The 24,295-nt window shown below is 39.9% G+C and overlaps 1 protein-coding gene across 1 annotated transcript in view; it reads right to left on the bottom strand.

Moving 5' to 3' along the window:
- Positions 1-23,531, bottom strand: part of LEMD3 (LEM domain containing 3) — a 41,280-nt gene extending 17,749 nt beyond the window's left edge. The window contains exons 1-3 of the mRNA XM_084206618.1: positions 21,957-23,531; positions 8,375-8,412; positions 5,922-5,988 (exon numbers count right to left, since the gene is read on the bottom strand). Coding sequence (XP_084062744.1) covers positions 5,922-5,988; positions 8,375-8,412; positions 21,957-23,478 — 1,627 coding nt within the window. The 5' untranslated portion in view covers positions 23,479-23,531. The remainder of the gene's footprint in view (positions 1-5,921; positions 5,989-8,374; positions 8,413-21,956) is intronic.
- Positions 23,532-24,295: the final 764 nt, after the last annotated feature.

The following is a 24,295-nucleotide window of genomic DNA, read 5'->3' as shown; positions in this document are numbered from 1 at the left end:
TCTATGAAGCCAAAGTCCTTCTCAGACTGCTGAAGTTTTGTTCAGTACACTTCAACAGATTTAAGAGAATTTGGCCTTGCAAGCAGATTAGCATAACAGGGATCCTCTTACTGCTGGGATATAGAGAAATAGGAACAGTGTTTGTAAGAGTGCCCATATGCTAACTGGCCTAGAAGTGCTGCTGTGTGCATGCATGTATTTTGAATCAAGTGCTGAGCAGAAAACTTTACAAGTTGTTTCATTTGAAAATTATGCATGCAACATCTAAGACTTTCAAAGTGCCTGAGTCTACTGTAATAGCAAAACTAGACAGATCACTGCTGAAAATTGACACCACTTTCATAAAACCCACTCTAATTTTAGAACTCAGCACCTGAATTGGAGCCGTGGGCTTTTCTTGTATGTAATTTAGGCAGACTTTGGTTTTGCACAGCCTAAACTGTACAGCCTGTAAATTTACATGTATAATCATCAGTGATTTCATGTTTCAAGATTAGCAGACTTGGAATAACTATACATCATACTCATACAGTCTCTGGTGTAAACATATTGTTTTAAATCTAGAACTGAAGGAATAAGTACAAGAAACCCAAAACCAATCTCTCTAATAGCCATATGTACAATTTACACCTGATATTAAGTTGTATGATATGAGCCAAGTCTGACAGGTATTCCTACATTTGAGACTTCTCTTTGGTAAGACCTGAAGTCTTTCTGGGATCTTTTTAATACAGATAAAGCATGTCAGTCATACTTTGAACAAAACAGCTTGTGAGAGAAGGGGGATGAGACCCTTCTGCTAAGAAGCTTTTCTTTGGTTGTTTTTTTAATTATCTAGATTAGCATAAAAGCCTTGTTATGAAATAAATAGGAGAATAAAAAGGGTGAGGCTAATACGCAGATGAGAAAGCAAACGAAACACACAAAGAGGAAACAGATTGTGAAAAATATAATTCTAAAAAGAAGTTTCAGGGTTCATGTTGGATTTTCCACCTTTTGAGAACACAGCATTGCCTTTTACAACAGAACAAAAGCTCCCTTAGGTAGGGGACTACTGAATTACTTTGGTAGTTTTAAATGCTAATCTTATGTGCCTTCTTCCAGGAATTACGTTTAAGCAGCACCCAGCCAGCACACTGACTTTACAGCTTCTGGTCTCATCTTCAGAAATCAGCAGACAGCTTCCTCTCAGTCCTGCTGCTGAAAATTTTTTCAAACTGTATTCTCTCTGAACAAGTTTAACAGTTAACAAAACTTTGCTGCCTGGGCTCTGAAAATGTCTAAGGGACATCAGTTCAAATTTCCCTCAAGCAATACAGGGGCAGGGGGGAGAGGAATAAAAATCACTTTCATCTTGCCTCCCACTCAAAAAAAGTAAGCTAATCAGAGTTATGGAGTTCCAGTCTTGTACAAAAAACTAGTGGAGACACAGTTTCTCATTCCAACACATCTTTTGCTGAGATCCATTTAACAGCTTTCTTCTGAGAAACTCATGAATTTGAAAGCTTGCAGAAAGTTAGGCATTTCACAAGCCAGACAATCTTCTGTTTTACTGCAACAGCAGGATATTCCTATATGCCATTTCAGTCACTGTGTTAGCTAATAGTTCTGCAAATGAAGGCTTACTTTGAATAACTTTGGTGCAATCATTAACCACTTGGCCTGGAAACCCACTTTCCATAGTCTGAGCCAAAAATGTGTCCCACTGTTCCATATGAGGCCCTATATTCAGGATTAAAACTGAAGCACAGGCAAAAAAACTTTACACAAGTCTGCTGCAAGATACATCTCAGCTCTTTGTAAAAAGTGCCCCTCTGTTATAATGTCTGCTGTGAGCTTACTTTAGAAAGCATGAATCTTGGAGCTTAAACCTTCCTTAGGTACTGATCACTGACTTCAAGAACAAACAAAGAACCTTTACTTTTGAAGGGAGGCAGAAAGTAGCACATCCCAGCAAGGATCATAAAACTACACTTTAGCTTATGTTAGTGTATTTGGGCAAGCCACTTAAGAAGTCGAATTCTTCTAGAAATACTACCAAAAAGCCACTAAAGTTTCAATTCTAAAGAAATATTTATTATGTCTCAACTGCTTCTAATACAGAAACCAAGTCAAATCTTCTTTTCCACACAGGCTAGAATATTTCAAATTGACTTTCATTTAGGCATTTAACTTACGAGCTGCAAAATATACAGCTGACAGAAAGATTCAAAATTTTGAAGTATTTGATTTACACTGCAAATCATTTTCTCACTTGGTAGTAAAACACAGTGGAAATCTAATATTTCAAGGAAGACATGGATTTAGCACAGATCTCTAGCTTATAGCCAGATGTGATATGGCCACCAATACAAACTGCAAGCAGTATACAAGACATTTGTTCAGTAGGTCTCATGTTTTTAGGCTACTTGCAGCAGAACACTAAAGTGGGTAGCTCAAGAAAAGAAGAAGTAGACCAAGAGCAAGTAAGAATGCCCAATCTTCCAAAGGCAAATTCAACAGCTCAATAACACTGCAGAACACCAGAACTTGCTACACAGCTGTTTAATCACTGGTTGGAAACAGCACAGTATCAATTACCTGAAAAACCAAAGATTAAGGAGAGTGACAGAACAGAGAGCCTGCGACAGCCATCAGATACAGTAGCTGACAATTGAAATTAATATTAAATAACATTAAGTGTTTTGCCAGGTTTTTCTTCCAGCCATGGATTTATCAGGAAGCCTCATTACATATGAAAGCCTAATTCCCTCCTGCATCTTCAAGGACCTGTGAAAAGAAGGAAACTGTCTAAATCCAATAGACTGTCACACTGAAGAATGCCAGGCAAAAGAAACGGCTACCTAAAAACTCCTTTATCTACAAGAAAGGGTCATATTCATGGGTAGCTGGTTGCTTCTTCTGAATATAGGGGTTAGAGTTATTCATTTTGCAAGTTTGACTGAAAATGGATATGATCTATTGAAGTCTCTCCAAAAAAGACCAAGAGAGCCAGTAATTAACGTATGCTGAAGTAAGTGTAATTTTAAAAAAGCAGATATTTTGGTTTAGCAGAAAGTGTTGGGTACCGAAACATATACTGTTTATAAGAAGTTGCTCTTTTGAAGAATGGCTATACCATTCAAGTTAAGAACATGGGAACACAAACGTCAATTCAAGGGAGAAGCAATATCTGCTCATCAGGTTCTGAGTTTCCCGTGAGGCAAAAAATTACTCACTGCAGGTTTGGCAGTCTAATAATTCTGAGAACAGTGATGCATTAAAGGCAACCTATTTCTACACTGGATAATGAAATAATTTGACAACATACTGGAGCAACACAGTCCAGAATATGTATCTACAGTTGGAACATGGTATATTAACTCAAAATTAACGAACTGCTACTCTGACATTTTCTTCCTTAAAAAAACTTCATGTTCTGTCTTCTAAAATAAAATCCCCATCACTTGCTCTCCATTTGAAGTTGACAAGGTAAGAAACTAGATAGTAAAAACAGTAAGTCTGTTTTATTAAACAGAGCTAGAAACCAAATTTTGAGGGGACCATCTTTATGGTAGTTAAGATGTTGAATAAAGCTTAACAGAACAGACTACTTCAAGTTTCTAGCCTGCCTTTTTAATATTAATAGCTATAACATGAACAAATGATTCATAGCCAAGTATGAAATGAGAGAAACTTTTCCAAGTATGTGACAGAGAGACCTGAAAAGCACCACTTTGAGTAAATCTGTATTCTTTAACTTCTCTTTTGAAGTGGTGCACTGTGCACAAGATCAACACTCTTAAATCCTGCATCTCCCTTGCAGCTTTCTCTGTTTTATGCCTTTTAAACTGCTTCCAGACAGTGTGCTAGGTCTACATCAATACAGTATTTAAAAATGGATGGCAGACATCTTCCTCTTGTATCTTAATAAACTTTGCATTGAGGAGAATTTCTGTCTAAGTAAAGATGGATTAGGACTTTCTTCAGACTGTATGAAAGCTACTCTACTGAGCAACCAGGTAATCTCACATTACAGCTCCAGTATGGAGAACCACCTAACCAGAAAGGATAGTTCTATTTTTCAAAAGGAAGCATTTGAAGATCCTTCTGGCCAGAAATAGACTAATACAGAAAAATGCATTTTTGAGACCTGATGAAGCAAGCAGCTGTCTTAGAGCATACAAATTCTTCTTCATAAGGCAGACAGGTAAAGATTTGTACACTGAAGTAACCCCCAGCTAATAAAGAAAACTCCCTTTCTTTCATGGTTGTGCCAAACCTTTTTACCCATGCAAGTACATTTTTTACTGTATGGCCCCTGGAGGGCCAGATGACACACTGAACAAACAGCAAGCTGTTACACTCTTCAAAAGAGAGGGAAGCAGCATGACAGTGATCTAAGCAAGGAACAGCAACAATCACCTTGAACGCTCTGCTATAGTATAGTCTATGTCAAAGATGATCAAGAGACTGGAGTATCACTCTTATGAGGAAGATTGAAAGAGCTGGACCTGCTCAGCCACAAGAAGAGACAACTGAGAGGGAACCTCACCAATGCTATAATTATCTGAAGGGAGGATGTTAAGAGGATGGAGCTGGGCTCTTCTTGGTGGTACCCAGCAACAGAACAAGAGACAATGGGCACAGACTGATGCGCAGGAAGTTCCACCTGACTGTGAGGAAGAAATCTTTACTGTGTAGATGACTGAGCACTGGAACAGATTGTCCAGAAAACATGTAGAATGCTTCCCTTGCTGGAGATGTTCAAGAACCATTTGGATGCAATCCTATGCCACGTGCTCTGGGATGATCCTGCTCGAGCAAGGAGGTTGGCCCACATGACCCACTGCTGTTCCTTCCAACTTGACCCATTCTGGGGTCCTCTGCTGTAAACAAACCAAAATATGGGGGGGGTTGTCCAAACACCTATTTTTATTCACAGTAGACACTGTAAATGCTGTGGAAACAAAATGTTTCTGCATGAAGATAGATTACTGTTGCAATATAAAGGGTATTACAGAGCTGCTCAAACTTCTCACACATTTCCTATAAAGCCTTGACATATTCCATTGTCAGCTTCGTATCTGACACAGAGTTGCTTCCACATTTTTTCATGTTTACGAAATGTCTGTAGCACCTGATGGTAATGGAAAAGCCTTCTTGGTAAAACTTGCTGATGCCAAACAAATAGTTAGCACAAAGACCAGTAAGACCTCCTGAACACATGATGGGTTAAATACACAAGGATGATAAAAATGGCTTAATAGTCATGACACAGACTGAGATCTAACTCTCATTTACCAGATGCCAAAGTTATAATCACAGCCTTAACTTCACCATTTCCTATGTGTGCAGTTTAAAGCTGTGTTCCTTATGACTCTAGATAAAACCACCCTATTTTTTACTTTGAATATTCAGTCATAGTATCCCTGAGCACCAAATCTGACATTACTATATGCAGCACATTTCATTACTATATAAGTCATATGGTTAAGTTGGACATTTTATCTAACAAGGCAATCTTGTTCAACCACTACTGTTCACTTTATTAGTAACCATTTTATCACTGTTGCAAAATATTTTATTTTCACCACTGTGAATTAATGACCTTGAAGAAACCCATGCAGTCCTCTTCATGTATAGTAAATTTAATTTAAGACTTTTAACCAAATGAAATTACTAAAGTATTAAGGCATCAGGTCAAAAACCACACAGGATCACAATATTCAAGAGCCTATCTCATTAGCAAACATTGCAGCAAAAGATGCAATACTGATGGAAAAACACAGTGTAAGTGAACTAGAAACAGGATATCCAGTTTCCCAAAATGGAGCTCTAAATGGCTATCAGGAACCCAGTTAATGCAAATCACTATCTGAGCAGGGGCTTTTTTGTAGCTGTTGCCATAATGTTACATCACAATATTTTTTAAGTGTTACCTGCTACTTGTGCCAATTTATCATGAAGTGCATACAAGCTCTTCATCATGAGACTTATTTCATCTTCCTAGAATGAGAAAAACATATTTATGTTAAAACAAGCAGTAGTACAGATGTACTTTTTTCCCTTTACCCCCAAAATCTTCATATACCATGAGGAAAAACCCCATGGTTTAAACATACAGCTGTGATGTCTCACACACCAACAATGATGCAGGCAATAGATTTTGAATCCAAGTACACACCACACTGAATTTTCAGATCTTGACTGAAGCTGAACTAGATTGCAGCTTGGGCTCTGATGGATCTGCCAGTTAAAACCAGGAGACTCTCAGTAGTATTTTGATACTACTGAGAGAGTAGTGAAATGACTCAAAAGAAATTGAGTTTGGGGTGGTTTTTTGTTGGCTACTGTGTAAAAATAAAAGTTTTATTCTTCATAAATGTGCTGTGACATTTTATACAAGCCACACTAAAGTACCATCTGGTCACATTCCAGCATAAAATTCAGAGCAAAGGAAGATTTTTGTTGTCTACCTTCAAACTATAGTAATTTAATTAAAAAAAAACCAACCAAATAAACCACCCTCACCAAACAAAAGCCAAAACAAAGCACACCAGAAAGCTGCAAACTATCTTGTTGATACTTCCTGCATACACCGTAACACAAAAAAGCCTAATTCCCAAAAGAAGCATGAATATGAGATGTCATATAATTGCTACTTACTTGGAGTTAAACTTATCAAGATATCAAGCAGTTTTATTTAAATATAACCAGGACCATTTTATATTAGAAGGAATTATTCAAAACAAAGACAAAGAACATGCAATTACATACACAAACAATTACGTACACTAAAGGCTATCCTGAAATGCTGAAGTTCTATCAAATGGCAAAGACTAGAGCCTTCATTCAAAAAAATACTCAAAAAAGTAATTTTCCTGTTTGTGCATATGCTGATTATACTAATTTTGGGGAAAAAAAAGTAACTATAGTAGGCTTAATTCTCTGATGCACCAGCATTATTGACATAATTTAAAAATGTGAATAGTCCAATTTTTTTTCCTGTAAGAAAATTGCTATGAGTAAAGCAAAATACTTCTTTCATCACTCAAACAATGGACAAATTATTTCCCAACAGCACCATCAACAATTACCAGCACCACCTCTCCCTATTCTGGTACTACAAAACCATCACTGAGATTAAGCTGATGTAGTTGATACTCCTCAGGAAACTAACCAATCTAATTTCCTGGCCAGAAAACACTGTGAATGGCAGAGGAGGAAAATCAGTCCTCCAGCACACATACAAACCACCAGCAGTACTTCAAATTCCATTTAGTTGCCAGTAGGTACACCCATGACTTCACTAGTAGCTACAGTGAGATGAATATGAGAAATATTACTGCGATCTTTTTTTTTTCTAATTAACCGTTGGACCGCATAAAAGAAGCAACTGAACAGTATAACCTTTGTAGCTAACAAACAATCAAGCATGCAAGAGGATTACTATGGAACAGTGCAGCAGAAAGAGGAGTAAGTAACATATAGAACAGGTTCTCAGGCCAAGTCCAGTGAACAAAATGCATTCTCTCCACACTGGTAAAGTCATTTTGCAAGAATCTCCAGAATTTGCCTCAAGAAATTCAATTTGTTCAAGAGACTCAGAAACATTTTCTATCCAAGAAGCCAGCCAAGGCCACCTGCTTAATAAGCAATTACTCACTTTTGGTGAGTTCAATCCCAGACACAAAAACCCACCAGTCCAGCAAAGAAAAACACCAAATCCCAGACAGTAAACAAAAAAAAAAGGCCCCCCCAAAGCCTCCAAAATTATCTTGCAATACTTGCTTATATATGCCTAGCAAAAGCAGATCATTAAGTTCACAATTCAAGGCACAAGAGAGAACCACCTGAACGCATGCTGCACTACTGAGAATAATACAGATAGCTTCAAAGGTAACATCTCAAAAATTGTTAGCCTGATACTTCAGACAAAAAAATACATATAGGAGCAAGTAACAGAATGGAATCAAAGTGAAAGAGAAATTTTATAATCCATTTTGAAGGACTTAACCCTTGCTCTTCTATAACACTAAATTAGATCATCAGGTTTCATGTCAATCATCTCTTACCAGCTGTGCTTTCAAGGTTCAAGAGCCAAATGGTACCAGTAAGTGAAAAACTGTTAAATTCAGTCCCAAAATTTGCAACACTCATTTCTTTTTACAACACAAATTATGTACTATTTTCACTGTGTATGAAGCAACCAGCATGCCACAGCCAAATCTTGTAATATTACTTATATTGCCCAAGATGGAAAAAAAATTAAAACATCGGTTACAAGAAGTGCATTTACTTCCTGCAAACTGCATCCTTCTGAACAGATCTATATTGTTTGTATACAATCATGTGACAGATAAAAATCTCAATGTTAAGTGGTTTTACTTACTTGTATTTTTTTGAGTTCTTCACTAAAAGGATCCTTGACTGTCAAAAAAAAACAAAAAAAAAAATTTATTCACTCTAGGGTCTGAAAATACTAAAAAGGTATACCAACACTGTAGCATTATGACAACACTGCAATAGTTAAGATAAAAACAAGATCCATAATAAGACAAATAACAGAGACATCTATTAACCTTTGCCCTAACTCTGCATTTGATAATGCAGTATAGTAGCATTTAGGTTAAACTAGATTTTTCTGTATCAACAAACTTCACAGCCATTTATTTACTAACAGAACTGTGCTTGCCATTTGCTGAACTCTTGCTTTAATAACTCAATTTTGAAATAATTTGAAATAATTTGAAGGTTTTACATTTTAGTGGACAATTTAAAAAAGGAAAACCCCTCTTTTACTCACCACTAATACATACAACAAAGCTCTACAATGACACACTGAGAGCTCATGCACTTCCATGCATATAGGTATCCACAAAATATTAAGAGTTGCCCATCCAAGAGTAGATTGATTGACAATATCTTGACTGCTGATCCACAACCATGCTCAAACTGATCAGTTATATTTATAATTTAGTTATAAACAGGAAATATAAGAGAAATATAAAGGTTGACATATTAGATCAAATTCATAGCTAGATTTCTCATTTAGGAGAAATGGAGGATACAAAAGAAACTACGGACCAACCTACAAAACAGGGTTCCCAACCTTAGTCAAGTGTAGGTGAATATGGTTAAGAAACAAAAAAATAATTTTCTAAGAAAAAACCTAATTATTTGTAAAAGAATGTGATTTTTATTAACTGCATGAACTTCAGGAGCACTCTTGTCAGCAGATGAATGTTGATCTGTTTCACCTTAGTTTTGAAAGGAAGTTTGAAGTAGAAGCCATTACCCTTTCTCTGCTCCTACATGTAGCAATGGTAAGATCCACATTCCTACAATTACAACCAACAAATCACGTATAAAACAGGAGGACAATGAAAACACGTGCTAGATGAAGAACGCTTGACTCTCTGCAACTTAAACAAGTTTTTCTGTGTGCCTCAGCTCAGAAAAAAATTAAGCATGTTACCAACCCAATAAGCCCTTTGGCTTCTTCTGATACAGTAATGGAAAAAAAAGCTAATCTAAAGCTAAACCACCCAAACACAGGGGCTGGTTTTCACAGAACATCCAAATACTGTATTCAGATATAAGATTAATTAAAGCTGATAGAAGCAGATGTTGAAGACTTGCATACCAAGCCCTACAGCACTTCGTTATTTCATTCTATAGGTCCAAATTCACAGCAATTGCTTACTGGATTATCAAGCTACCTACTTTAAAAAGTTTTATCTATTTCATTCATTAATGCAAACAAACACACCCAGCACACTAAACATTTAATCTAAACAGCCTAAAATAGAATTAAACACCTAGTTTGATTGTTAGTTATCCAGACAAGGATAATTACATACTCCAGGGTCGATGCTATTCAGCATACATGAAAGCTTGATTGAGTAGTGGTTTTAGATTGGAAGGTGGGTACAAACACAAGACACAAGCGTGTAGATTTCAGTATATCTGACTAACATACTTAAGGACTGATGAAAGTCACAAAACAAACACAAATGCAACATTTCCATGCCTGCAAAAACACAAACTGAAAACTGTCACCTGAAATTCTAGATATGCTAGGGCAGTCCAGCAATTAAGTGGAGGCTATGGTGGTGGTTAGACTTTCCCAGCATCACAATCCCAGTAAAATCAGTCTCACATTGGGCAACTTCATATTTACATAAATTACACCTTGAATTTGTTAAGCAAGCCAGATGAGATGTCAATGTTTGCCTCCCCTTCACAAATACATAGTGGTTACAATGACCAAAAATATCAACCATCTCTTCAAAAATACTTATCACAAAAATTTAGCAATCTTTAAAACTCCTTATTTTAATTCATGCTATAGGATTTCCATGAAATCCTTCTCAAGTTAGTGATTGTTATTGTTAACCAAAAACTGAAGTACATTTTACACATCATGCTATTTAGTTTAGCATGACTGGTGCCTTAAGAGGCAAGTATGCAAAATGCAACTGCAGCAATTTATCAGCTGCATATACAATTACAACTGTTAATCAATCTGCATTTATTTACCACATAACCTCAATTCACTTGAGTTAATAAGGCCACTCCTTAACTTCAGTAATTCCTCTTCTGAATACACCCTTCTTTCTTTTGTCCAGAACCTAATCTCTTACCAAATCCTCCCACATGCTTCAGTCACAGATGCTAAGTTCTCACATACTCCAACATGCCTAAGGTATTTCAATATATTACATCAGCATTCTTGGTTGGAAAGCTTTCTTGACAGTTCTTAGAATATGCAACTATATTTGTAAGAGTGATAAATTCTTATTCTACAAAACTAAACATTAAGAATTAATTATTAATAAAAGATTTGTTATCTGAACATACACTTCCCAAGGCTCCTCCTCAAAACGGGTTTGAGACCCCTACCATGCCAACAATTGGCCAGCCTTAAAAATAGGCTATCAAGCTCACATTCTAATGGAGTTCAAAGAACAATTTACCATCTACTTATGCTACAAAGTTAAAACATGTATCCTTGTATCAGAGGTGAGAGAGAGTAATAAGTACTATTCAGCCCTTCCCTAACATTCATGACTTCACTTCATTCATTACTCATACACATTTGAGAGTCCTCTTCCTCCTTGCTATAAAAGCCACCTCTGAACCCTTCGGCAGCTCTATGTTCCTCCTAACATTTTAAGGTGACATTTTTAACAAAACCACTGTAATGCCATAATCTATCTCTGAATGTAGAGATAATTTGATTTTATAGATGAAAAAGCAAAATTCCAATGCAACTTTAAGGAGCTGTAAAGCTGCAGCGGCAGAAACAAGAATGATCCCAATTAACCTGTAAGCAGCTCGTTTCTCAGTGTGATGACACAAAGCCTCAAATACCATTCACCCACAGGATTCAGAGACTGTGCACTGTGACATATACCTCCAAGTTACCAGCTTCTGCAGAAACAAGAATGTTCATCCCTGCAAAGTACTTCTCTCCTTTTCATCCACCAAGCCACAAGACTAACCCCAAAACAGAAGTAGTAACATTTCCAATATCTGTCTTACACAGGTGTGTTCTGTAAGAGGATAACCTAATGTTTTGCATCAGATTTTTTTCCTCTTAAAACAAATACATCAGCTGGATAATGTACTGCTACCAGAGTAAGAAACTATAGTAGAAGCACTGCTATCAGAAAACATGATCTTGAAACTAGTTTTCAATAATTTTACAACTCAAAACTTTTTTTTAAGTCTGGGATCAAGGTCTGAATTTACCCAGTGACATACCGTGTATGTGTCAAGAATAATTCTAAAACATTGTCTCTCAGAACTCCTAAACCTTAAAATGCCAGAAAAATACCAAACAAACAAGTTATTGCATTAAATGTAGTCCAGAGCTCCATATTTCAAACTTCTTATATAAAATAATCCTGCCTTTATTTTCCTGTCTGTAATTACTCAATGCTCAAAACAGACAAGCAGTTTTGCATTACCTTCCAGCTCCATATTTCTCTAATTCAGGTAGAAACCACTTCGAACCAGTAGGCTAAATCTCTCTGCTTTGATAGTAAGACATCAAATCATACAGCAGTTCCTTCTATACAGATCATCTCTGTGCACTCTGGAAATGGTTTTTGTATTTCTACATGAGTACCCCATTACAGTTTGAATAATCCTTGGCAGTGTCAATTTTGAAGAGCAGCATAATGTGCCACAAGGATTAGCAAACTCTACAAATGGCTGAACCTTTCCTTAACATCTAGTCATTTTTTCAACTGGCTCTGTTTAAAGCTTTTTATTGATGATTTTTCCAGCCAATCTAATTTTAATTAATTGTTTGTGAGTAATTGATGTAACGATTGACGACATAACCAACAATTTCATGTTGTTCCCCTCTACCGACAAAGCTCCCCTCCAAAAGAATTGAAAATCTTATTTGTGATACATACTTCAGACACATATTCTATCAGCTCTGAAAATAAGAGTCTTCATTATTTTAGGTAAAACGATATGACCTACCAGAATTTCTCTTTGTAGTTTTCACTACTTAAACAAAAAAATAAAAAGCCCAACAAATTACAACAAAATAACCATCTCCTTTGTTTAGCTGTATCACCCTTTCTAGAAAGATTCAAATCTACTCCTGCCTGGTAGATTTAAATGCTGGTTGGAATACACCTGAATGTTGAAAGATGCTCCTGCAAGTCATGCCAATTTAATTCATATTTAAGAAGAGACACAAGTGTTTTGGGAAAGCTTCTCATCAGATTATACTATTTCACTAGAATAATAACATTAGTTTCATTCTAGTACTCATATTACTGATCAAAACCACTAAAAATTATAAAAGCTATCAGTTCTTAAGACTATTTAAGGAAATATTTTTTAGTAACAGTATTTGCATGCATGCTCTTTTGCATCATATTACAAAAAATAGAAGAAGCAGTTGTCTCTGTTCTATTAGGGAAAATGGCCCAAAAGTGCACTTGCTGTACATTGTAAAAATTAGGTTAAAATCACAGGCACAACGTATTCACTACAGGCTAGTGTGTATACATAGGAAATAAAAAACCCACCACACTAAGACTGCTCTTATAAACAGTTGCAAAACATTACCAGGAGAAATGTTAGACTTCAGACACATACCAGCACTTTACTATAGGTAGAGAATCAGAACAGGATTCTGAAATAGCTCTTCTGTGTTCTTCTGCACCTCTCCCAAATAATTTTAGCTCCCTACATTTTATAATGTTAAAAACATACCCACCACTTCAAAAAATGAACACAAATTTAGAAAAAAGGGGAAACTCCATCTTGAAAGCATAGCAACACAACATGTTTTATGTTAAACTAGGAAGCATCCTGCTTTCCTCAAACTCCAAACTTCAAAGTGGAAAGCAAACTAATAAAGCAAGTGTTACTGAAACACAGAAGGTTTAAGAATCAATGGGAAGCTGCAATTAAATATTGAACCCACTGTCACTCTGCCAAAGGGCCCAGTCTTGATACAAATATCCTGTGATTTCATACAAGTAAGGATTTCTGTCTTGAAGAGTTTACAAAATAAAAACACAGTTATAACCTCTTCTTCCAGACAGACTTCAGTTACAAACTATTAGTAACAGTATGAACAGTTTACAACATCCAAAGGCAACATTTGATCACGAGCACAAAGTCAAGATACAGATCACAGGAATTTTTCATTTTTAAAACTGGGGTTCTGTTGCACCTCTGTCCTTTTAATCATTCAGCACACATTGGTATATCAGTGTTTGCTGCACTAAGAGCAACAGAACTGCTGAACAATACATTTACATAGCCTGAACACAACAGCAGAACACTGAAAATAGGTGCTCTATGCAGGACATACAGAGGTAGTTGCTAGCAGGTCTCTTGGCACAACAAAGATGAGTGTTCACTGAGGAAGCAGCAGTCAGTTTACCACAAGTATCCATACTAGTTAAGAGAAGAAGGAAAACTGCACACCATATACTGTAGAACTTTGAAGGGCTCAAAATCAGGACGAGCTCAGCAGCAATACACAACATAACACTTGACTGGACACCAGGCAATATTTAGTTACTTCCATTTTTACTCCACCAGACTAAGACTGAAGAGCTGGCTAACCTTCCAGGCTGTCTACCATAGCAACTGCTTTTTTGATGATTTGTTTGATTAATCTACCTGGTTCAAATAAAAATTATCCAACGGGAACAACTGGAGTAACATACCATTATCCTTTACTCAGATGAAGAGTCTGCTTGAACTAAGACTGAACTTGAACTAATGTTATCATCATTGTTCATTAATTAAATAGGTTATGCCTATTAGTTAAAAGGTTACATCATCAGCTTGTGGATTAAGGTGATGAATCTTCTAGCAGTACTGCGCACACTTATGACCATGGTGGATCTAGAGAGGAGGAAAAAACCAAGAAAAACCAAAACCTTTCTTGGCAAGAAACTCACCTGCCATACAGAAACAGGAAAAAGAGAAGACAGAAAGGAAATAAAAGTGGGTCTTACCAAGATCTCAAACACCAGGGGCAATAAAACTGTACCACACCTTTGGCAGATAAGAACTCTGTAGTATGTAGGTCACTACGTAGTAGCATAAAACTCAGTGCTTGAACTATGAAAAATAACTTTACAGAACAAGATCCTAACTCTCTTTCCTCAGATGTATCTTGTGCCTAAGGGAGCTGGCCATATAGTTAGTCTGATCCCAAGGCTTGTGTAAGCAGCTCGGTACATTCCCATTTTCTGAGTGACAAAGGCTAACACACGCTAACTCATTTCCTTACAGGAGGAATAGGCAGACCCTATTTGGCCTTAGGTCCTCAATTACCAGGACAGCTCCTTCCCAGGGCTGCTACTTTCATGTCATTTCCCTCCAGTCTGCTCTCCTTCAAAAGTAATCACTTTAATACAACGCATCCTACACAGCAGATCAAAACAAGTGGATTTCACGTCTCATGGTTTTTCTTCCCCCCACTTCATGGGCATTTGTACTCAATCTGCACATTTTTGTTGTTAGTTCAATAATCAGGACCTTTAGCTGAAGGGCAAAAGAAAAGAAAGTGTTTAAAGTTATAAATAAAAAGCCACTGCACTGCACAATTCTGAAGTATGCTGACACATCCATGCTCAATGTACACAAGTGAAACGACAGTCAACAGTGTTTCTGCAGGGAGTACCACCTCCCTGGTGGAAGTAAAACTTAGCAGGCATTGATCATAATACACCCAGGATCACCAAATCAAACTGTGCAGATGTACCTGCCCATTCTGAATGAATGAGCTCTCATGAGTACTCAAAAGATTGGTATTTCTACTCCTGGTTCAAAGGTCCCTGTACAAACAGTACAGCAATATGGCTCTCTTAGATGTTTGCAATGCTCCCTTCTTAGTTTTTTTTCTGAGTTTATATCAAAATGAACATGCATTATTACTATATGCAAAAGATAAAGTACCCAAACATGAACATATCCTTTAACACAGCTCAGATTCCCTATTTCCCATAGTGCCTTACACTTTCCTTACACTTTTATCCACACCTGCTTTTACACAAGCAGATGTAAAAGTATAAGTATTTCTCCTGCTTACAGGTAAGAAAATTTGATCTTTTCCTCTGCAAAAAGAATTCACCTCTGCAAAATGCCATCCATAACAGCACATCTCCTCCAGCAAGCTATGCCCAACAGGCACCACATTTGCCTGTTTCACGGTTAACATACACCTACTCTCACTGCACAGCAGAATGTAAACACAAGCAGAACAGAAAAACGGCACTAAATAACATTGTGGGAGGTACAGAACAATAGGACTCCACATTGAACATTATAAACTCTAGGAAGCCTTCTAACAAAGAAGGAACCTACATGAGCTCAGCTTTAAGATGTGCAGAGGTTCTTCAATCTATCCCTGCACAGATCAGTGTGCTTCTTTCCATCAGTACCACTGCCCCTTTCAACAAGTTTTTCTGTATCAGAATAACTCTGTGGGCAGATGCTACCAAGGTTACTTTTGATCAAGACCTGAGCTACACCATGGCATTATTTATTATAATCACATCAAAGGCATTGCTACCTTCTTCCACAGATCTGTATCTACCAGGAAAAATAGAAGGAGCCAAGGACAGACAAGACAAAGTACTAATGAAGAGATTCTTCTTTAAAAAAACCTTTTCTTTTTAATATAGCTTGATTTCACAGTCACTGACCAGTAAACTTACTCCCCTCAACCTAACACAAATCACAACAGACAACTAATTTTAGCAGAGAATACATTCACAATAGCTATATAGGCAAAAGGAATATATGCCTCATGATTACAACACTCTGATTCTCCATGACACTAAAATAGCACCTTCATCAACCAAAAACCACTGTAATTGCTTAATTTACTTGCCTTAGCTTTTCAGTGAAGCAACTTTCTCAAGCAGCAGTTCTGGCCTGTTCAAATGTTCATACTGTTACTGAAGCACAAGTCTAGAAGCATGACAGGGATCAGTTTGGTACAACTCCACAACTCCTGCCAGCTTAGCTGGGTAAGCAGTCAAGCTAAAGTTTGAAATCTACTACTCTCAGATGAAACACAGATCTCAAAAGGATTTAAATGTAAATGATTTTTAGAAACACAACTGTATCCCAGAGTAGGAGGACTGCAGGCCTGATTCTCTTCCTGTACTGGGATAATTAGAGACTATAAAAAAGTGCAAAGTAGGGCTCCTACAACGTGAAATTTAAGTCCTTGTGTATCATGGGCTCTTCTTTAAAATATTTCCACTGCATCCATTATCACTCTATGCATCTGTCCTAAGCAGAAAGATCTGCATTGCACTTGAACAGTATTAGAGTTGACTGAGGTTCTTAAATGAAACAAGTCTGCTTTTTGCTTTCCCACACCTTTCTAGTCTCTAGTGCTTTTTAAAATGTAAAAGTTGCAACCAGATCTGCTTTCAGATTCTGGATCACCTTTCTCACATCAGAAATGAAATTTGCTTTTGAGAAAACTATGCACTGTAGAATGCAGTGCAAACTTTTGATTACTTTTTGATATCTAATGAAAACAGACTGATTCCTGTCAGAGCTCTTCTGCATCCCTGCTCCATAAGCGATTCTAGTTCAGATTTTCCATTAATTACTCCAAAAAAACTCATAGCTTCCAACAGTAATGTTGAAAAAATGTCATAATAAGAATCTACAGTAATGGCATAAGGAACGTTTTGTGCACATCTGCTAACAGCAGCACACTTAAGCATATGAATGCAAAGTAGTCATAAATATTCTGAACAAAGTATCAACTACCACTATCTCCCTAAAAACAGGAATTCTGAATTTCCCTTGTTTTTGTTTCAAACACTGCTGAGCAATTTTCTTATTTATACTTTATACTCCATATCTATTACAAAGGTTAATAGGTGTTTGTAATCCTTTAGGAAGCTCTTGAAGCTGTCAGCTGAGCTATTCTGTACTACACAGCAATTACTTAGACTTTCCTGGATAAAAGGCCAAATTATTCCTCATTTTAAAGAATAATTTCTGACATAGCATAAGGAAGAGGAGAGTTTAGAATGTCAAGAATCCTAAGGAAATCTAACTACTCTGCCTGGATTTACCTTATGAAGACAGCCTAGGGATTCTTCTTGTTTGATCTACTAATCTTGATCCAAAACTCATCAAGCCATAGAATTGAGATTGCTACAACAGAGATTAGTCTTTAAGAAAAACGGCAGGATTTTCTTTTATATCACCTATTTGAGAAATACTTGCTAACTAGGATTTAAAGCAATATACAGTAAGTTAAACAGCAATATGGTAATATTTCAATAGAAGTTGTTACATTGTCAAATACAAGTCAGGGTATCCCTTGCAAAGCACAAGCAATGTTAATAGGCACAGAACACAGAAACACTACAAATCTTTTCATTTTTCTCCCTCCCTTTACTATGTCCTCTTCCATAAATACTTCCTATCCACAACTAATTTTCTTCTCTTAAAGCCAACACTGTAAAGAATACATTGACTCTTCTGAGAAGGTGATCTCAGAAGGCAAGTAAATTTGTAACAGTTATCTGTGAAATACCACAGCACTTCAACAGTAATTTGCAGACCTGTGAGCTTAACAGTCATCTTGTCTTTTATACAGCAAGTCTAACTTCTTAGCAATTAAATTCCCTGCATAAAATTCCACAGAAGCTTTAACACCTGCGAGATTTAGATGTCAAGAACAAAGGAACATGAATGGAATTGAATGAAACTCTTTAGGATTGTGATGTGCTTAAGCTTACGCTTGCAATATGCACAACTGCTAAGTCTCCCTGAATTAACATTTCAAAAACACAAGTTGTAGTAAATATAGTAAGGATTATCCTCCTAGCAGTTGTTTTATAACAAGTATCATAGAAAGACCAAAATTACTAGCAACAGATGTCACTTTAAAAAGCTTCTTATAAGAAAATAAGACTTTAAACGAGACCTACCTGAAACTTTCAATATTCATTTTTTGTTGTGATGGTTTTGTTCTGTTTTGTTTTTTTCTTTGTCACATCAACTGCTTCCCAGACAAAGTACTGGAGCAGAAATGGTAGAAGTAACCTACATACAACCTATTTCAGATTACAGACTACAACAGCATCTGTACTAGCACCCACATCTTTCAGAAAGAAAGTGAACCAGATCTGAAAGCAACATCAACCCATCTGATACAGTTATCAACCTTTCATTAAAAATAACTTTAGAACTGACTTCCAGGAACAGCCACTTGAGATGCTCAGAGTAACATCACAAAACCACAGTTTAAAGAGATACACACACTCACACACCTCTTCGTGGTTTGAAGAACTAAAGTAGACTAAAGCGTACCATCTTCCTGACAAAATACTAAGCTGGCTTGGTAAGAAGTTGATATAATTCCACGGTATTTTGAAGGCAGGTGCTAACAAAACATGCTTTACAGCCAGAGCCAGAGCAAAATTAATGAGGTTACCAGCACCAAGCCCAAACTGATCTTTTACAAATGTAGCACTGCCAGAGATAGCAAGCATAACAGGCACTAGCATTAGTTGGGTCTTTTATGTGAACTTGAAGAGCAGTTCATTTTTTCAGCGGGTTTAAGAAAAACCCCATCTGTATTTTAGACAGCAAAATGCATAAAAAGCTTACTTCAAGTGATGTTTATAGCTTAGATACAGAAGAATCAGCCCAGTTCTGATTTGTCTTTGAACATTTTATGCTACATGTGAAAAAACTAAAGCACTTCATGGCTATTTCAGAGCACTCCATAAGAAATCATTTGAACACTATGCACACTGTAAGTGACAAGTCTCTTGTGAAATACTCTGCTCACCCCTTCCCATTTATATTACTCCACCTGGCCTAAATTCAACTCCAACACCTGGATTTAAGCCTCCCTCTCATTAGACACACCTCCTCTGTTCTTAGATTGACAAATATTTAAGTGTTGATATTGATTGTACTCAGTGGGATAGGTATTTTTCAGTGCCACAAACATACAATCACCTTACTTTGATTGCATTTAATTTTAGGCAATTAACTATTAAGAAAACCAACATAAAGCTCACTGTGCATCATTCCCTGCAAATTTAAAATAAGAAGCCACCAAATATAGAAATAACTGTCTTTATTGCTTTATCATAGTAAGCATAATAATTAGATGCATATATTGCAACTCTGCTGAACCCTAAAAGTTTTTATGACACAGACTGGAGTTGAAAATAGCTGATTTTTTTCCACTATCAAATCACTCTCACCCAACAGAATCTAACCTACAACCACCTAAAAGACAGAAAAATCTCAATATTCAATCACTAAATGATAAGGCTGTTTTTGAGATATACTATTATTTTTAAAGTATGAATCATTTCTGCTTCTATTTAAAAAAACAGACAATACACCCATATAAGCATAAGAGTCAAGGGACTCTCTTGGATGATGTTTAAGCTTAGGAAGCATATAATAGAAGACAGGGTTCTCCCCCTTTTCAGTAAACATCAGTCTTTATTAGCATGTCTTGTCTGTTCTTGCCTGTTCTACAGACCCACCGTATTTTTGTTCCATATGCTGATTTCAGAAGAATTTAGTAAGCATGTGCTAAACATATGGGCAAGGTAAGTCCCTGCTCATTCCCACATTACTTAAAAGAAGTGGCCTGCTCCTCTTCCTGTCAAAGGAGCTAGCCACAAAACCTGCTGTTTGCTTCTGCCAAAGGACACTATTCCCCGTTCCCATTTGTTATGTTGCAGCAAAGCCTGGGGCTGTGAGGAAGCACAGATGAAATACGAGTGCCACTGCCAGAACAATTCTTCAGGAAATCCACTTTCAAGAGTTCCACTGAAAAGAGAGCAAGTAAGAACAGGCCAAGAACTGGTTTACTTGAACTACCAAGTAACACTGGGCTACCAGAGCACTGACTAGCCAGCCTAACCTAAGCAAGGTCCTCTAAGAAGAGCCCAATTTTTCCTGTGTAAACAGTTCCAGCTGGGTTAAGTTTTGAAGCATATAATACATGCTAGTACAAGAATACAGCTTATCCGTACATAAGAAAATGTAGGCATGCCTCTAACAGTTATGGCCAGAAGCTAACCAGAGTATGAGCAGTCCAAACAGTCACACAATACTGTGTCTAATTATAGCCCACCTGTGTATGTTCACAGCCAGCTCAAAAAACAAGACTGAACAAGACTGAAAAGCCACGTGGACCATTGCAACGAAACCACTGCAAATCCCCAAGTCCTTGCTGCTACTGTCCTTCTTCAACACCAAATGTTTTACTCGCCCCCACCCCCCCAAAGAGCACAAAGCAGAATTTAAAATTATTCTGCTACCCTCACGTAATGAACAAAGTTCAAAAGGGAATAGAAAAAAAGCCAGCCCACACTGCTACCCTGGGACATCTAGCAGATCCCAAGGTAACAGTCAGATCCTTCCTTACAAGGCACTGTATACATGTCCACAAATGAGTTCATAAATCCTCTACTCTCTATTAAAAAAAATGTACACACTTGCATACACCCCACACACCATCCTCAATCATTTCAAGAAAAGTGCAAGTTGCCAAGAACCTTCTAACACTCTTACATCCCAAAACCAGATTTTTGCATGATTTCTTACCAGAAGCAATGAAAAATCAAGACAGCAATGGCATGATTTTTGTTTCTGATGTTAGAATCTCCACTGTCCATTTCAAAACAGCCAAGAACTGAATTAGCATGAATCACCACCCTTAGGTGGTATGTTTCCATTTTTATATTCTTCATTACTTGAAAATAGTAGGTTTTAAATCCATTCCAAGTTAATTCCACATGTTAAAGAAGTTCCCAAATTCAGTATTTAAAAAAAAAAAAGCTTCAGACTAAAGCACAGACTAAATTCATGTATAAACGTTATTATCAACTAAATTTAGAAGGAATCATTTATTACAAATCAATACACAATAGGTGAAGGATTCACTGCACAAAGTCTGTCATAGTGTGCAACGTCATCTCAACCTAGGATCCTTTTCAAGCCCCAGCACACGTGAATGAAAACAACCTGCTTTATTACCAAACAACTACAGTCAAACCTTAGCCCTGCAGGAATCCCAGGTACCTAACTGTGCGCACTTACTCCTGCAAGATTAACATAAAGCCTTACCTCACCAATTCTCTATTAACCACACTCCTGCTAAATTGAGCAAAACTCACAGAACTGCTTTGGGAAGAAAACTTGCTAGAAAATAAGGTATCAACAGATTACAGCAGGGAATGCTGGGATTTAAGTTTATCCTCAAATATCTTACAAGCTTATTACACCAGCTTGCAAAGCACATACATAAGGAAAGACAATTTCTCTGTGCACCATCCTCTAAAGAGAGATTATACTAAAGCGGAACCCAGAACTGTTCAGTAAGGGATGTCTGGGAACGCAAAGGCGTATTAACAGTTGTTACATCCAGTTGCAGAAACTGCTCTTACCCTTCACCTAATACTTACTGTTGGTTCCCACATCCTCAGCTACTCCAGAACCTCTCATTCTCAGGTATGTGAATCCCAGTATCAGAAAGAACAAGCATGCAGCAGTTAAGAGGAACATGGACAGGTAATGTGCACTGAAGCCTCCAGTGGTGGATACCTCCTCTCTTTTGAACTGTTGGAGAAGCTCCTCCTCGGGCTCAGAAAGATTCTTCTTGTAGGTGTTTTTCAGGTAGGTATGATTTGAACCCGTATGATTGGAGTGGTTGAGTCTAAGGGAGGAGGTGGTTCCACCCGGGGGAAGGCTATTAGTAGATGAATAGATCCTGGATTCAACATTACAGGTACCAGGAGCACCGCTGAGAACATGATTATTGGTCGCTTTCCTAATGGTGCCTGGAGGGTCAGTGATTTTGCCGCTGTCCACGTCCGTGAGCGGTGGTGGCAACAACAATACTGATGGGGATTTCTTGGATAGGCCAATGCGGTATCTGGGGCTGGGAGGACTAGAGTCCAGATTTTCACATCCTCCTCCTCCGCCTCTTCCCCCCACCGCCGCCGCCGCCTCCTCCTCCTGATTTCTGCCCCTGTCTAGACTGCCGGCAGCAGCCGCCCCCGCCGCCCTGTCATTCGTTACGAGCACACCAGCACCGCAGCCTCCGCCAACCCCTTCTTGGCCCGTCTCCATCACGCCAGCGCCGGCTGCAGCGCATTTGCTTGTTATGAATGGAGCAGGCGACTTGCTGAGGCTCCGTCTGGGCCGGCGAACTGCAGACTCCTCCTGCTGTTTGGCCCTCGCCCCCGCCGCCTCCTCCTCCTCCGAGTCCGAGTACTTGTCCCTGCTGCCTCCGTAGGAGAGGAGCCGGTTCCCGTTCACGGTCCGGTTCTTCCACCGCTGTTTCTCGCTCTCCTTTTCCTCCTCCTCTTCCTCCTCGTCGTCGTCGTCGTCCTCCTCGCCGTCCCCGGGCTCCCTCACACCCTGAGTCGCCGTCGGTCTCCTGGCCGCCGCCCCCCACCAGGCGCTGGGCTTCCGCCGGGCCGCCTCCTCCGGGGGGGAGCTGCTGCTCACGCCGCAGGCGCCGTGGGGGGCGGCGGGCCTGAGGCCGCGGAAGAGGGGCGCAGCGCGCTCCCTCCTGCCGCCGGCCTGGCTCCGGGGGCTGCTCTCCACGTCCGACTCGTCCGAGCTGAAGCCCAGCAGCACTTTGCCGCCCCCGCCGGGGGCTGCGGCGCGGCCCCGGCCGCCTCCGGCGGCAGCCCCGGGGAGGAAGGGGTGCTCGGCGCCGGCCAGCCGCGCTCCCGGGGCCGCCCGCCCGGGGCCGCCGCCTCCGCCCGGCGCCGCTCCGGCTCCCGTGTTATTGTTGTTGCTGTTCCGGGTCTTGTTGGCGCCGCCGCCGCGGGCCCCGGCCCGTTCATCCTCGCGCAGCTTCTTCAGCTTCTTCAGGTAGACGGGCCGGGTGCTCTCGGTGACCGGCCCCGGGGAGAAGCCGAAGCGCCTCAGCTCCGAGAAGAGCTCCTCGTCCGTGAGCTGCGCGGCCGTCGCCATTTTCCGCTCCCCGCCGCCGCCGCCGCGGCGCTTCCGACCCACGCGCCGCGCCGCGCTCCCCGCCGGAACTGACGCGCCGCACTCGGCTGTGGCCGAGACCCGCCCGTCACCCCGCGGCGCCGCCCGCCGGGAACGCGGCCGGGCGGGCGGGGGAGCGGGGGGATGAGCGGGGCGGGGCCGCCCGGCGCCGGCGGCCCTTCCCGGCCGCCCCCCCTTGGTCGCGGCTGTCGCGAGGGGCTAGCGCCTCTCCCGCCGCCCCGGTGAGAGATGGGGCTGAGGATCGCCCCGTCTACTCCCGGGCTCGCAGAGGGGGTCCCGGGCGGCAGTCGCGCCGCGGCGGGCGGCGGATGGGAGCAGGGAGGACACCGCCGAACGGGCGGACCCCGGCACGGCGCGGGTGGCCTGTGGGAGGCGCTCTCGGCGGCGGCGGGGAAGTGGCGGGGCTGCGGGCGCCGACTCCGGCGGGGGTGGGAGAGAGCGGCGGTATCGGAGCTGGAGCAGCCGCGCTGGACGGAAACGCGCTGTATCAGGCACGCTTGTGAACAGACAGAACCGCGGCTGCTGCGGAGTGTCGGAGGGCTCGGGAATGCGCTGCAGTGAGCAGCGTCAGACCGAGCCCTGAACCTCCACTAACGCCATTCCCTGGTGTCAAATTTAGCCTAAAGGTGGCTGGAGAAATGGGAGGAGGCTGCGTGCACCTTTTGGCGGGCCCTTCCCGAGGTGGCAGGCAGCGGCTCCTTTCCACCAATGTGCCTGGTGGGAGCAAACCTTTCCCTGTTGCAACTCAGGACAGCTCGGCTGTGAGGAGACATACAAC

Source organism: Fringilla coelebs, assembly GCF_963513975.1.
Source record: "Fringilla coelebs genome assembly, chromosome: 5".
Taxonomy (NCBI): Eukaryota; Metazoa; Chordata; class Aves; order Passeriformes; family Fringillidae; genus Fringilla; species Fringilla coelebs.
Note: the sequence above shows the minus strand (reverse complement) of the source record. Positions and strands in the feature narration are given on the sequence as shown.